We start from the raw sequence: 16,619 nt of genomic DNA, 5'->3' as shown, positions 1-16,619 counted from the left end.
CCGTTTTACAGCCGGAAATGGACGAATCTATTATTTTTTAGCAATGCCAGCTTTTGCAGAAGCAGAGTCTCATTCAAATGAGCGGAATACAAGCATCAAATTTTTACTTTTCCCCCTTATTCACATAGATTCGTCTTATCTGGACGTTTGAAAATTCCATGCAATCCGTGGTTGGACTGTAACTATGAGATTCTCCATTTTTTCCAGTTTTCAGGTTCGTTGTGAGGTGTTTTCATTAACAAATAGTAAATACTTTTAAATCAATAAATTATAGATTTAAAAGTATTACTTGTATGGTGTGATGTTTGGTGTGAAACGTAACAAAAATGTTTCTGTTAATTTCTTGAGAACAATTGTCGGGCAATAATGTCAAATCAAGTTTTAGTGGAGAATTAAATGTTAGACATCCAAATTGTAAACCTTGCCCTGGCACAAAAAGTACATCATCATAATGATGATACAAACAACACGTAAAAATTAAGAAATAAAATTTCTCGAGTTCAGAATCCTTTTTAGCATTGAAACATTGTCACTTAAGTTTTACAGTCTTAAGTTTTCCTAAGAAATCCTAAATTTACAATAACAGCAGTAATGTATCTTAGAGGTATTATTTTATTCTAAACATGCACAAAAGCTGATGCTGATGGTTTTGATTCACAGCTTAAGTTCAATATATTATGCAAGTTTAAGCAGTTGTTTTATCAACAAAATTTGTCAGGTTGAGATAGTTAAATTTTCACATGTATAATAGCGAATGATCGAGTAACCCTCCTGATGTCATCAACAATAAAACTCGCTCCACGGCATGATAGCTTGATAATATTTTTTGGTAATGTTTGCAGGGGGAAAATCTGTGCCAAACTGCACCAATTTTCAAATTCTGATACAACCTGATTGATACAAAACAGCCAAAAAATGAAATTTTATTACCAAAAACCTTTCACTATAAGAAAAAAAAGGGTTGCTGCATTAGTTTTTGTCATTGAAAGCTAAAAAGAAGCATATAAGTAAAAGGGGTTAAAGAATTGCTTATGTTCGCCGAAAATTGCGTGCTGTGCTTTAAGTTTCAATCCTTTTGCATCCTGTAAATGTTTCAACAATTTTGAAAAGTGGAAGTTATTTTCACCTATGTTACTTTAAATTGGCTTACTTTATTTCTTATTTTGTAGTTATTTCATGCTTTGAATAAAATTAAGATGTGGGGGAATGTGCGGAAAAGTGAAATAGCGGGTCAAAGTGGAATGGGGAAATATTTACTCTGCTTTTAGCACCACCTATATAGTAATATTTTATCCATGTACTAACATATGTAGTCTACTCCAATCAATAAAAAATTGCATCTGAAAATCAAAGAATGTGATAATACATGCCATTTTCAAAAATTGATCCTCATATTGTAATCTTTTGTTGTAAGTAAAAAACTAGTTTTGTCATTATTAAATGATAAAGTTCTTGTTATTAACATTCTAAATATTAATTTAAACTTACTAATATTTGGGGCAGTATTTATTTGCTCAATACATTGCGTATTTATATTTTAAATGCTGTGTACAGTTAGTCAAGTGCATGTGAGGCAAAGTAAAATAGTTTGTTTCTATTACTTATACAATCCTTTCTCAAATCTCACTTACATATTCATTCATTAATAATTTCCTTTACCATCCTTCATTTAATATTTCCCTTATTTATTCATCCATTTAGTTATTTTTTTATTAATTTAAAATTTTATTACTTCTTTTACTTTCCCTTGTATATTAACTTTTTTTTTCTATTCTTATTTTCTATTATTATTCTTTTCTTCGATCAATGTCTTTAACAATCAAATAACTATTCTTTTTACGAAAAAAATATTATTTTTCACTTTGCCCCATAAGAAAAAGTGATAAATTTCCACTTTTTTTGAAGCTACAAATTTACTGCAAAAAATAAAAAATAATGTTTCAATGCCGGTTCTATTTTCAAATACACTGTTCTTTCTTTATGTAACGTAATTTTTTACATATATTTCCAATTTGTTCATTTTGAACTATTTCACTTTGCCCCACATTTTCCTACTTATAATATGTGTAGAAAAAGTGTCTTAAGAGTTCATAAAAATATTAAAATTTATTTTTTAGAAAACTGCATTTGAGCAGTATAATCTCTTACCACACATACATGCATCCATTTCTTTTTAAATATTTTTGAAAAAGTAGTTCATTTAGCACATTATCTACTATCTTCCATACATACCTGCATCTATTCCGTTTGCAAAGGTATGCAAGTGGCAAAATTAAAAATTTGGAGATGACCCATACAAATGGTAGGTGATTTGTATCTCCTCCGTCTTGGGGCTAGAGATTGTACTAGTAGCCGTGGTAGGTGCTGCTGCACAGCATGATTTAGAAAAAAAATTCAATGAAAGCCTACCTAAGATCTGATCTTTAAATGCGTTTTACTCGAAACTTAAAATAGTTCACTTGCATCCCTTTGCTTCTCACTGCCTCATATAGTTCATTTAACATATTATCTCTATCTACTTGATACTACTGATGTTAAGTAAGAAAATTTTCTCTGGAACTTGGAGAAGTTTGAAATAATCAAAAGTGAAACATTGATATTGAAAGAAATTAAATATAGTGTAAATATGTGGTCATGACAAGTAATGTGTAAATTGACATACAAAACAGTAGTATGGAGTCCACATCCTTTTTTTTATGCAGTGATTTCAAGGAAAAATGACTATAAACAGCCTTTTAACTAAGTCCGACACTATTTTCTAAGATCCGATAAGGAAAAGGAATTTTAGAAAACAATTTTTGAGTGACTAGTTAAGCGGGTAAAATTAAATCTCATCAAAAACAACCCTGTTGTAAAAATTTCCCCGCCAAGAAAACCTTTAACTTTTCCGCACAAAAAAGAAAACCTGCATCCTAAACCCAAAAAACCTCAGCCATAAAAAGTTATGATATCTAGTTTGCCCGCCAAGTATCTGCCAAACTATCATCCTCCCTCTTCTCCTTTTTCATCACAGCTACTTCCATTTGAACCTCCTCCCACCTTCAACTCCTCAGAAATATGGATAGATTTATTAAATTGTTTATCTTGTTTGGCGGGAAACTTTTTGCTCACCAAGCAACCACTTCACTTTGAAAAGCTTCCCGCCAAATAAGATAAACAATTTAAAAGATCTATCCATATTTCTGAGGAGTTGAAGGTGGGAGGAGGTTCTAATGGAAGTAGCTGTGATGAAAAAGGAGAAGAGGGAGGATGATAGTTTGGCAGATACTTGGCGGGCAAACTAGATATCATAACTTTTTATGGCTGAGGGTTTTTGGGTTTAGGATGCAGGTTCTTTTTTGTGCGGAAAAGTTAAAGGTTTTCTTGGCGGGGAAATTTTTACAACAGGGTTGTTTTTGATGAGATATCACATCTTTTTGCATTGATATTATTACTTTGTCTGTATTTTTAGAATTGAGAACTTCAAGTCAGAAAATTTTCAGTTGAAACAACGCTGTTTTGAGTTTTTAAGGAACAATAATGGCTAGCTTAATTTTACATCAAGTTATTTTCTGACTATTAAGATTCCATGTTCATTTTGCGAGAATTGGACGGTTTAAATTTTATTGCAATCCTTGTATCCTCTCTGTTGCAAAGAAAACTTCTTGGATAATAAAATATTATATTTTAAATTATATTGTTTTCAAGTATTTTACAACTTCGCAATAAATTCTACTACAGTTTCTTTATTTGACAGATTATTCAACATTTTCATGAAGGTTTCTTTAAATGTGTTACAGCTTGAGGGCTATTTTAATCTAGCTTTTCACTTTCTTGTTTAATTACATTTTTTCTTAAATCGTGGATTATTTTACATTTTATGGGATAATTTTAATTGTTTGGTGATTTATCTTTTTCTTGATAGAAGTCTTTGTCTTGTTTAATACCTAGTTTTGTTTAAAAGTTCATTTAAAAAACCAAATAACACATGTTATCACCAAGCAAAAAAAAAAAAAAAGTAAACCATTAAATGTTTTAAATTTGAATGTGTCAGATGATCTATACAACTTTACTCGATGTCAAATCGCGGATATCCCAAATTTGCCATAGCGAAAGCGCATGTTGCGCGCGGACTAAGCTCATTGAAAGTCTTGCTTAAATTAATTGCAAAACATTTCTCAGCTAATAAATTACTGCAAAGCACGGATATCCACACACGTATTTCATATATTTTCAATTCATTATGTATTGTTTGTGAAAAATCCATTAATTTAGAAAATAAGCAAACCAATAAAAAAGTGCTATTTTTCGCTTTCAATTAAAAAGTTATATGTGCCGTATTCATGTGCGTACAGTTTCATATAATTTGTCACGTAAAATATTGTAATGGTTTAACCCCAGTTTCACGCCGACATTTAAAATTTCTTCCCTCCATAAATATATAAAAACTGAAAAACAGGGGGAAGGAAATTTCGTATCGGCAAAACTTTGGGGGGGGGGGGGGGGGCACAGCATTCTAATCTCATTGATTAATTTGTTTCTCTGCTTAAGTATAAACAAACAACATGGAATCTGAAAACAGAAAGCCCAATGAGCTAAGTCAGCGCGCATGCGCAGTCGCTGCGGCAAATTTGTGATATCCGCGATTTAACGTCTAGTTGCAACTGTTGGATATGTTTTAGTCTTGATTGAATTTCATTTCCTAAGACAACTTTGGAATAACTGTTAGATCTGTTCTAACCTTGCAATTGCAGTCCGAGATAAACAAACCCTATGATCTGAAAGTAAGTACATGATAATTTAGGGAAAACTAGTGATTTTCAAACTTCAGTTACTCCGGCTCATGATGTCCCTGGGGGTTGAATTTTTGTATATGTACTCAATGACCCCCCAAGAATATGTATACAAAAAATCATTACCGTATCCTCCCGGGGGGCTGTGATAGAACCCCGGGAAGGTACAATTTGGGGGGTAAAAACGAGGGGGGAAGGGGAGGGGGGTCAAAAGGCACATCAGTAGGGCACAAGGAATGTGTGTGCGAAATTTCAGCTTGATTCCTTTTTTCGTCTGGGCTGCAGCCCTGTCAAAGGAAGCGAAAACTTTTTTGAACAGCGATTTTATAACTTTAATACCTCCTCCCTCTGATGGTCCAGGAGATTGTATTTTGGTTTACGGCGTCAGGGGCCACTAGAGATTGAGTGTACCAAAAATCAACTCCGGGGGTCTTCATGGGGCTGAGATACAGAGGGCTGAAAAATCCCAACTTGTTCAGTCGTGTAATCTTGGTCTTGGTCGCTTTTATTTCCTTTCGTCTTTGGCGGTGGATTTGCTTCTGTTGGCTGCTGACGTTTGGTTTCCTTGGCGGGGGTGGGGCGCTCCCGCGCCACGTAATTTGGTGACCAGTAAAGGAGGATCATTTTACATTACTGTGAATGAGACCTTGTCGGGACCAAAGAAAAACGACCACTTAACGGAGTGACCACTTAACTGGTCGACTACTTATTGAGGTTTCACTGTATGTAGTTTTTTTGTTCAGAAAATGAAATGTTATTCCTGAACATGAGCTGCTTAATAAAGTTGAAAGTAATGTTAATCTATTTCCTGAAAAGAACCAATTAGCTCTTATTTTGCATAAATGTTGATAAATAATTTCTTCAGTAGTTAAAATTTTAAAACCCTTTTAGCTTCTTTTTTGAGGATTTTTAAAATTTTCAAGGGTCTAAATACTGAAAACGTCTTTAAACTTGAGAAACTTTCATATATTTATTTATTCATTTTTTTTTTCTTCAAAATTTTATTCGTCAGTGCAAGGGGGACCTATTAATTCAAATATTAAAAGTAAATTTCAGGTATTGATGCTAGGTGAGGCAATTTAAACAGGGTCTATAAGTTAGGTTGTGTATGTATGAATAGTTTATCTATGTAATGGTTCTTTAAATTATATTTATGACACATTAGGAATAAAAACTTTTATTTCTTCTAAAGAATAATTTTTTTTTCTTTTTTACCAAAGTCAAAAAGAATATCAAATCTTTACAATGGCATCTCCTCCCCCTCCCTCCTCTGTTTTTTTCCCTTTGTAAAAATTAGAAATTGCTTATAAATATGTTTTTTGAAGGATCCCCCCCCCCCCCCATCTTTTTAGCTTTGCATGCAATAAATACAAAAGACATTTTTAAATTGAAGTCCTTTAGTGGTTGTCTGTGTCGGGGTTGTTTGCCAAAAGTTATGTCAAATTTGTCATCTTTTCAGGAGAGAGAGAATAAAACGTGATATGTTGAGTAATGAAATTTTGGAGCAGAATTAAGGTAAACACACCAGTAGTGGCCAGTATTGCTTCAGTAGTGGCCACTTTTAGGTTTATATTTGAAAAAATAGCATTCCAGGTTTCAACAATGGGTTCAAAAGTACACCTTATATAAATTTTTTTTATTATATCATGTTTGTTAGTTCATATTTTTTCTGCTTAACAAATTCTGGTGTAGAAAAATACCACTCTTAACACATATGATCAGTAAAGTAGAACATGGTCAAATTTGACCTATCAACTTTTGGCAAATAACCACAGAATTAAATTAAGATTCTAGTTAGGTACGTAACATGATTTAATCGTACATTTACTAAAAGTAGTTTTTGCACACTTTTTCTAAATTACAATATTACTACCAAATTGAGTTTTAAAAATTATTTATGTACTTTTTTGCTACAAATGTTTTGTATTTGCTTCAAACTGTGTAGTAAGTGTACAAATTAAAGATTTTGTTACGAAATCTTGAATTCGCCTGATACAAAACTTATTATTCTGATACAACACTGAGATTTTACTGATACAAAACTTTTCTTTCTGATACAAAATTGGCATTTTTGCTGATACAAAGCTGATACAGAAATGAATTTTTGATTTTCCACCCCTGTGTTTGACATGCTTTATTTTGACAAGGCTGAAATGGATGCTGTAACTTAACTGTTTAACTGGGTAAGACTCATTTAAGGAGAATTAAGAAACGAAAGAAAACTAGTATGTTGTGGCTATCACGAAACTTTCTTCTATATTTTTCTTTTTTTTTCTGATCCGTCCCCATGCTTAACGAGGAAGCAATATTCCCAACAAAAACGAAATTACACATGCAAAAACTTGACGACCATCCCAATATTTGAATTATTGATAAAAAAGCAAAGCAAAGAGCGAAAATTGAGAGTTATTTTAAAAGTCTTGCTTGAATTAATTACAAATATTTTATTTGTTAACAAACATAAGATGGCAACAGTTAAAAATTTTAAATCATTGAGATAATATTTCCGATCATTTCCATACAATTAAAATCTCGAGAAATAAGCAGACGATAATCTATTACGATTTATCTTTCTTATTGTTGCACTAATAAAGCTATTTTTATTCGCTAAAAAATAATAATAATAAAAATAAATCAGCACCTCTTGGCGCGATTGGCGCCAAAATTGAACCAAAGCCTGTTTACATATGGATTCACATATATTCCAAATTTCAACCAGAACGTAGCACTACTTCTTGATATAGGGCACTCACAATGGAAAAAAAGAACGGGCGATTGCGCTACTTCCTTTCTAGCTGTTGACACCAAAATAAAATCAGCTTTTATACCCACTAAGGGCTACTTGCCGATAAATTTTTCTTTCAATCCGTTCATTATTTCTTGAGATACAGCAGTCACAATTGACGACAAAAAATGTTCTATAGCTCAACCCCCGTTTGAGTTATTGACACCAAAATTGAATCAGCACCTGTTACTGGCAACATATGAACCAAATTTTGTTTGATTCCGCCAGTTACTTCCTGAGGAATAGCAATCACGCGAGACTCAAAAAAAGTCCCATTGCACCACCCCCCTTGGAGGAATTTGCGCCAAAAACTAATGGGCTCAAGTTCACATAGGGGCACATATGTGTGTCAAATTTCGTTCGATTTCATGCGGTAGTTTTTGCTGTAGAGCGGCCACAAAAAACTGGTCACACACAGACGTGACACACATACACACACACACAAACACACAGACAGACAGACATTTTCCAAAAATAGTCGAAATGGACTCAGCACACCTCAAAATGTTCAAATCCGTCGAAATTCGAAAATTTGCACGAATCCAATACTTTCTTCTATACATTAGATATAGAAGAAAGTAAAACTAGTATGTTGTGGCCATCACGAAACTTTCTTCTATATTTTTCTTTTTTTTTTCTGATCCCTCCCCATGCTTGACGAGGAAGCAATATTCCCAACAAAAACAAAATTACACATGAAAAAACTTGACGACCATCCCAATGTCTGCATTATTGCAAAAGCAAAGCAAAGAGCGAAAATTGAAAGTTATTTTAAAAGCCTTGCTTGAATTAATTACAAATATTTTATTTGTTAACAAACATAAGATGGTAACAGTTAAAAATTTTAAATCATTGAGATAATATTTCCGATCATTTCCATACAATTAAAATCACGAGAAATAAGCAGACGATAATCTATTACGATTTATCTTTCTTATTGTTGCACTAATAAAGCTATTTTTATTAGCTAAAAAATAATGATAATAAAAATAAATCAGCACCTCTTGGCGCGATTGGCGCCAAAATTGAACCAAAGCCTGTTTACATATGGATTCACATATAGTCCAAATTTCAACCAGAACGTAGCATTACTTTTTGAGATAGGGCACTCACAATGGAAAAAAAGAACGGGCGATTGCGCTACCCCCTTTTTAGCTGTTGACACCAAAATAAAATCAGCTTTTATACCCACTAAGGGCTACTTGCCAATAAATTTTTCTTTCATTCCGTTCATTATTTCTTGAGATACAGCAGTCACAATTGACGACAAAAAACGTTCTATAGCTCAACCCCCGTTTGAGTTATTGACACCATAATTGAATCAACACCTGTTTCTGTTACTGGCAACATATGGACCAAATTTTGTTTGATTTCGCCAGTTACTTCCTGAGGAATAGCAATCACGCGTAACTCAAAAAACGTCCCATTGCTCCACCCCCCTTGGAGGAATTCGCGCCAAAAACCAATGGGCACAAGTTCACATAGGGACACATATGTGTATCAAGTTTCGTTCGATTTCATGCGGTAATTTTTGCTGTAGAGCGGCCACAAAAAACTGGTCACACACAGACGTGACACACATACACACACACACACATACACACACATACACACAGACAGACATTTTCCAAAAATAGTCGAAATGGAGTCAGTACACCTCAAAACGTTCGTATCCTTCGAAATTCGAAAATTTGCACGAATCCAATACTTTCTTCTATATATTAAGGGGATATCACACGAGAGAAATTACAGGACATCGCAACCGCAATAGCAACCGTAACGCTATCCGGAACTGGTTTTTCTACTCACTTCCACAAACGATTGCTCCAAAATTCTCGTGTGCTATGGAAATTTGCAGTTGCTCCTATAGGGGCAAACTTTTTCCTCCGCTAGAAAAAAATTGCCTTTAATTCTGGGCAAGTTACGAAGGAACCAATCAGGGCGCTGGGATTTCGTGACGTCAGGCAGCGTCACTGTAAAATACATTTGCAATCGTGGCGACAGAAATGTGGGTTCCTTTTTATTGTTCTATTTATTTTATGTTTCAAAAATTTTCAGTTACACTTTAAAAAACGGATGAGCGACATTTAATCTTTGGTTTTGCATCTGATTTTGAATTTAAATTGCTACTTATATGTTAGTTAACATCAGTGCGAATTTTATGCATTTCTTAATTTATATTGGTGTTTTTCGTTTCATTAGATTTTTGAAAATTGTTTTGCACAAATGTTACAATGGGGTCGTTTCTAAAATTTTAAACGTATTTTTTTCTGAAAGAGCATGTTTAAAAACATAGGATCTGACCATTTTTTAAATAATTTGTTTTTGTTTAATATTTTTAAAAAATTACTTAAATCGTGGCGCTTTCATTGTTTACATTTCTGTCGTGCGACGTCACGAATGATGAAATGCCATTCGTGTTGACATTCACAGAGCAAAATATTTAATTCGCATCTTTACTCACGTGTATTTGTAACGTCATCAAGACCGCGCTTTGTTTGAGAAATCGGACATTTAAAAAAATTAATTAAAAAATATCGGTTGGGAAAATGAAAGTATTTTTGGGTCCAAGTTTTTTTTTTGCTTATTCTATCAATTTCAGTGATAAAAGTACTACTTTTGACTGGAGGAAGCCACCCCATTCTGATACTTGAACAATTACAGTAAATTTTTTCCTTGAAAAAGTTACGTGAAAATTCCTTTTTAAAAATCATAGCATTGAAGCTGTACTTTTCTTTTTTAATTCAAACTGATGGGTACATACAGTATGTACCATTTGAAAATACTTAAAATGTAGGAGAATGTGAGGCAAAGTGAAATGGTGAAATATTTACTCTACTTTTAGCTCCATCTATTTAGTAATATTTTGACTGTGTAGTAACACATGTACTCTATTCCAGTCAAGAAAAATAATCCCTCTGAAAATCAAAGAATATGATAATACAAAGAATTTTTTAAAAATGATACGCACATTGTAATATTTTGTTGAGATGTCAAAAATTATGTTTGGCATTATTAAATTATAAAGTTATTTTTATTAACATTTGAAATATTGATTGAGACGTACTAATATTCAATGCAGTGTTAATTTGCTCAGTATTAAGCTTATTTGTATTATAAATGCTTGTATAGCTTGTATAAATGCGCATCATCGTTTCATTACATTTTTTTAAAGCTTCACTTTATTTTTAAATGTTTGGAACTATTTTAATAAACTCGGCCACAGATTTTCCTGTGTGCAATATGTATCTAGTGGCGTTATATTTGTGTAAGTTAAAGTGTTAGCACATCTCCAATATATTTATGAACTCGAAATTTAAAAAAATAATTATGAAAGGCCTATTGATCAGAGTTTGCTGGCTTTTTTTTTATTTATTTTTCATGTTTGTTTTTAGCTATGAATTTAGGTATAATTTGTTAGAATTAAAATTTCTTCTTACCTGTCAATGAGTGACTAATAATTCCTATCTAAAATTAAGATTTAATTTAGTAGTTATGGGAAAAAATAAGCCTAGAGAAGTCATATATTCTGTATGTCTTCTTTAAATGTAACAAGGGTATCACTTTAAATCAAACATTCAATTAATAGTAATAAAAGTTTTCTGTTTTTCTGAAATTTTCACCATAAGTTCTACAAATTAATGTTAAAACTCAAATATGAATTTAACAAGAGGAGCTTTGGTGACTGCATGAAATAATAATTGATGCTCTGGCTCTGAAATCATTGCCTTGATCATTTCCCTTTTTTTTTTCTTTTCTTTTTTTTTTTTTTTTTTTTTTGCCATCTTTTCACAAATCCACATACAATTAAAGCTGCAAGAGCTGCATTAAGTATTCGATTACTAATTTCATCCATAAATGTCGAATTAACGCGACGCAGCGTGATAACCAAATGCGGAATTGATGAAAAGCGATGAACAAGCGCAAGCACATGGATGTACGCTAAAAAATGGTAGCCCCCGTTGTGAGCAATTCGAGCAACCGTCCGAGCAACCGGCAGTAACCCTGTAGGCAACTTCCCGCCCGAAAAACCAGTTCCAGATAGCGTTGACGGTTCCTATTGCGGTTGCGATGTCCCGTAATTTCTCTCGTGTGATATCCCCTTTAGATATAGAAGAATGTAAAAAGGGAAAACCATGAATGCTATCTACTGGAGTTTAGGGTTATTCTATTGAAGTTAGGGTTAAAATTTCAACTATCAAAATATCACCAAGCATGCAATTGCTTCATTCAAGTCTAAAAGCAATTTTCACTCTTCATACCTTGATGAGTGATTTTCTAGTTTTGAAATAATTTTTGATTTTCCATGAGGAAAATGAGTGCACTGATTTCACTTCCCACATAGTCAACTACAGATAAGTTGGAAAAATTAAGGAAGAATTCAAATATAAATTACTTAATAGGGGGCATAGAGAGCATAACTAAATGTACCTTTAATTTTTTATGTAATTTTTAAAAAATGAAATTTTACAAAAAAAAGAAAGAATAATGAGGTGCAAAAAGACAACACATACTGAATGGTTACTTGGGGTCTTTCAAAATTCTCTAAGGGCTTGGCATTGATAAGAAGTTCTAAAATAGTTTCCGACCAGTAACTGCGATACGACAATAGGCCAAGATCAGAAAGTGGCTTCTCTGGAGATCCAGTCTTTCCTTCAAATTTCGAGAGCTCATAACCTGAATTTTGAGGGGAACAAAATCAGTATGTAATGACTTACTCATTTAAAAACATTGCACACAAATTCTAAATCCTGAGCAACATGAATAGAAACATCGAAAAAAATATATATAATATTTTTATTTTGTGATGAGTGATATAATGATAAAAGTTTCAAACACATGGTGATAGTGTGGAGATGTACAGTAAAACTTTAGATTGAGAAACTTTTTCAGCTTCATGCAGTTGTTAAAATAAGAATGAAAGCTAATGTTCTTTTTAATAGTTGAGCAAGCAATTATTATAATTCAGGAACTTTTACTTCTTCACAGTTAAACAAAAGTTTAAAATTTAGATACTTCATTGCTCTTTAAATTAGGCTTACATCGAATATATTTTGAATCTTTAGCTTCAGAATTAATGTAATCTTATTTAATCTGATTGTATTTGGGGATGCATCGATTGTAAACAGATTTCTTGGTTGTTCAAGTTATGGGATGTAATCATAACCCTTTTAAAAGTTTTGGGTTCAATGAAAATTTCAAGAAAAAGGATTATTCGAGTTATAAGGCTTTGAGTTATTGAGACTTGACTCTTTTATTATTTAAGAATCATGTTTTAGTTGGCATTATTCAGCTATTGACAATTTAATTGATTTTTCAAAAGTTAAAGTCTTGATCAGTAAATTTTAAATGTCAGGGTGCAAATATCTTGAGCTGGAATTCATGATAAAGTTAGTAAGGAATGACTGCTGTCTAAAAATTGCATTGCAATTTCCTTGGAGTTTTGCTGCTTGTAAATTAATGTTATCAATGGTAGAAACTGAAAAAAAAAAAAAAAAACAGCTACTAGTTGAATTGTTTGCTCTTTTGACACAGGCTCATAATGAATCTATAATTTTTTCTAGGCTTTTCAGTATTGTTAAAACCATACCATACTAATAGCAAAGGTATTTCAGAATGATTGTTCAGACATTCGTTGGTCACAACCGCTGGATCTTTCTTCAAGTGGTAGTCCCGAATCTCTTTAGGCTTTGCTTTTTTTAAAATAAAATCTGACTTTGTGCCAAATCCCAATAGCTAGGGTGCATTAGTAATACTTTAAAGACATCTAAAGCATGATTTGTATTCAAACCAAAATAAATAATTTTTGGAATTATGTGACATTATTGTCTTTCCTGTCCTTTTCTTCTAGTTAGGATTAGAAACCAACCAAAATTTTGGCAGTTGTAATATTAAATAAAAGATGACAAGACAAACAGTTAACAAGAAAGAATTTTAAAAAACATTCTGTTGAAGACAAAATTAAAACATATCAAATTGAATTCATTCAAATATATTTTGTGGAAGAAATTCTTAAGTTAGATATGATTTAAAGAAACAACACAATACAAAATTTACTATCCATTCCAAAAGAAATTGTCCCCCCGCCCCAAAACAAATCAATGAGATGAGATACATTATCTACAAAAAATAACAATAAATAAAACTAATTTAAAAACAATTAGTAAAAACAACCACATGCCAAAAAAAACATAATATTTATTTCCACAGAATCATGAATTCCATTGGTCAGGCCCCGGTAAATAACTGAACTTGCTACTTAACTTTCACAAAACCAGTAGACCAGACATCAAGGTCACAGCAAAGTGAAAACAATCGGCAATCTTAATTGCTCAATAGACATTTTATTCGTTTTAACTCTGAAATAAGTCTTGTTCTAGGAGAGAACCGTGTTTTACTCATGCCCTTTTCAAAACTATAAAGCCAGCAGAGCAGCTAAGTTCAGGTGTTTTCAAAGAAAAGTAGTGTTTATTGTTAATTTTTCAGTATGTCATCCTAAAACATCAGCTCTCATTTGGCAACATTTCTTATAAACAATGAAGCTTTAGGTGTACATTTGTGTTCACCAAAAACGAATTTCAGATCCTAGAAATCACTCTGTAATAAGCACAGCTTGGTTTAGTCCACTTTTAAGAGTAAATACTTCTTAAAACTTCTGATTAGGAGAAATCTTTTCGTGACACTAAAACTAATATTCTTAGACCTAATACGGCTGAAAACATTGTGATAAACAACTGACGACATTCTCTTCAGTGCATATAATTGTTTACTGTTATATGTATGGCAATTACAAAATGTCCCCCCCTATAAAACAAAGTGTTCAATTTTCATTATAAATCACAGAATTGAACTGTTGCAAAAAATATGGTACAACAAAGCAATTTTTACAATGGAAACAAACTTACTGAATTCAATGAGTAATTTTCCATATCCTTTTCTTTGATAAGGTGGTAGAGTTAAAATGCAAGCTACATTATAATCTTCACTTGATTCTTTTTCCTATAATATGCATAGTGTTAATAACATACTAAAGGCTATCAAAATATGTCTAAGTCTGATAAATGTAAAACTTATTTCAAGGAAGTTGGTGTCAACGTCAATTTTTTATAGATTCAATTTACTATTAAAGGAAATAATGACTTGTAGGACCCTTTACGAAATTCTCATGACAAATGTTTCTTTGCCAAAAAAAAAAAAAAAAAGATAAATTATAATCAAACTGAATTAGAAAGATAAATGAAATTAGATTATAAAAATAACTATAAAAAATGAATAGTTAAAGCGCAAAGAACTTTCACTTAAACTATTTCGAAAAATTGTACAAAATGTGTGCTTTTCAAAAGATATTGCACTACATTATACAGTTGATTCTTTAACCAATTTACACTGTGGCCTACCAAAAATGCAATGCAAAAAAAGACAGATGATATTAGAGACATATTTTTTATGCATTATAAGGTTAAATGAAACACAGCATAAAAGCAAAGTGAAGTAATACAGTCACAAGTGGGGGGGGGGGGATAATCTGAATCTACTCATAGTTAAGTTTGTTTTAAATGTAAAAGTAGGATTTTTTAGGGGGGTGGGAGGGCTTTTAAATTTATGCCTAAAATACATATTGAAATACAAGTATTTTACAAACCTTTGAGAAATAGCCGACTATGTGAAATCCACTACCATCTAATTCTGTCATTACATAAAATAGAAAAGGGTCTGTATCATAATACAAAGTCTTGTGGTCCAAGAAGCATTTGGCAAGAAGGCAAAGATTTTGAGCATATACCTATAACATAAAGTTTTTAACTTTTGTAATACGTAAATTAACAATCAAACTCAAAAGAATACAAACCATAAATGCATAAGAAGCATGCTAGTAGTTACACGGCAGTAAAAGTAAGCACCTCCTTCAAACGGTCATCCAACAAAAGATGATATTCTGGCATTTTGAATTATACCTCATATTTATACCTGTACCTAAATCAATATTTACTACTCTTCAAAAAATATTGATGACTTTGATAGCCTATTTAAATTTTTATTGACCTGTTTTGTAATTATCTGTTTTCAATCTAATTAGCTTTGTTTCATCACATGCTTAATCCTATATTTATATGAAAAGGGGCAAGATTTTTTCTGTTTTTATACCTGTCAAATACGCGTGACAGTCAAATGCACATTTCAGAACGGTACAAGAAGCATCAATTTGACGCCAAACCGAAATTGATTGATTGATGAATGAAATATTTATCAAAAGCAATTTATTAGTGCTAGTAGTGCTGGTAGGTGCTGCTATACAGAATCATTTAGAAAAAAAAATCAATGAAAGCCTACCTAGGACGTAATCTCTAAACGCGTTTCATTCAAAACTTGAAACAGTCCACTTACATCCCTTTGCTTCTCACTGCCTCATATATGTGCTGTTTTTTTTTTTCCAGAAAGGTGATAACAGAGCAAGGAATCATATAGAAATTTCGTATGTCTTAGGAAAAGGTGTTACTGAAAGTTATCCTTTACAGAAAAAGTGTGGTGACAATAAAGGTTATCACGTGCAAGGGTTATTGACTGCTTTAAGCATTTCCAAGATATCAGACAAGAAATAACGATGCAGTCCGCTTCTACCTCAAAATGGACAGATATATCGAAAAAAAATTGGTAACTGGATTTGATTTGACTATTGGTTAACCATTTGCGATTGCTCAAAGTTAGAATTGGAAAGGAACAAAACAAATTTTATGTAACAATTTAACACGTAAAAATGTTTAATCATTCTGCATTATTTGCTAATTAGTTTCTAAGTAAGTACAATATCTCAAAGTTAGATCATTCATTTTATTCGCCTGGCATTGAACCAATCAGCTTTTTTTAATCTGTGTCTTAAGTTCATTAGAAGTAGATTCCAATCTGTTTAAAAAAGTGGCATCTGTAATGAAGAAGCTCATAGAACACTTCCATCAATGTTCCAACAATGGAAAAATCAGATGGATTGCTGTAGAGATAGAGGAGAGATTCATATTGATAATAATTGAAAATGTGCAAATTCAAAATAAAATATTATTCAAAAT

General features: G+C 32.2%; 1 protein-coding gene across 1 annotated transcript in view; it reads right to left on the bottom strand.

Moving 5' to 3' along the window:
- LOC129225254 (histone acetyltransferase KAT5-like) overlaps positions 1 to 16,619 on the bottom strand; it is a 77,157-nt gene that overhangs the window by 1,068 nt on the left and 59,470 nt on the right. The window contains exons 10-12 of the mRNA XM_054859835.1: positions 15,200 to 15,340; positions 14,463 to 14,556; positions 12,072 to 12,234 (exon numbers count right to left, since the gene is read on the bottom strand). Coding sequence (XP_054715810.1) covers positions 12,072 to 12,234; positions 14,463 to 14,556; positions 15,200 to 15,340 — 398 coding nt within the window. The remainder of the gene's footprint in view (positions 1 to 12,071; positions 12,235 to 14,462; positions 14,557 to 15,199; positions 15,341 to 16,619) is intronic.

Source organism: Uloborus diversus, chromosome 6 (genome assembly GCF_026930045.1).
Source record: "Uloborus diversus isolate 005 chromosome 6, Udiv.v.3.1, whole genome shotgun sequence".
In the NCBI taxonomy this organism is placed as follows: domain Eukaryota; kingdom Metazoa; phylum Arthropoda; class Arachnida; order Araneae; family Uloboridae; genus Uloborus; species Uloborus diversus.
The sequence above is the reverse complement of the archived record's forward strand: the minus strand, read 5'-3'. Positions and strand labels throughout refer to the sequence as shown.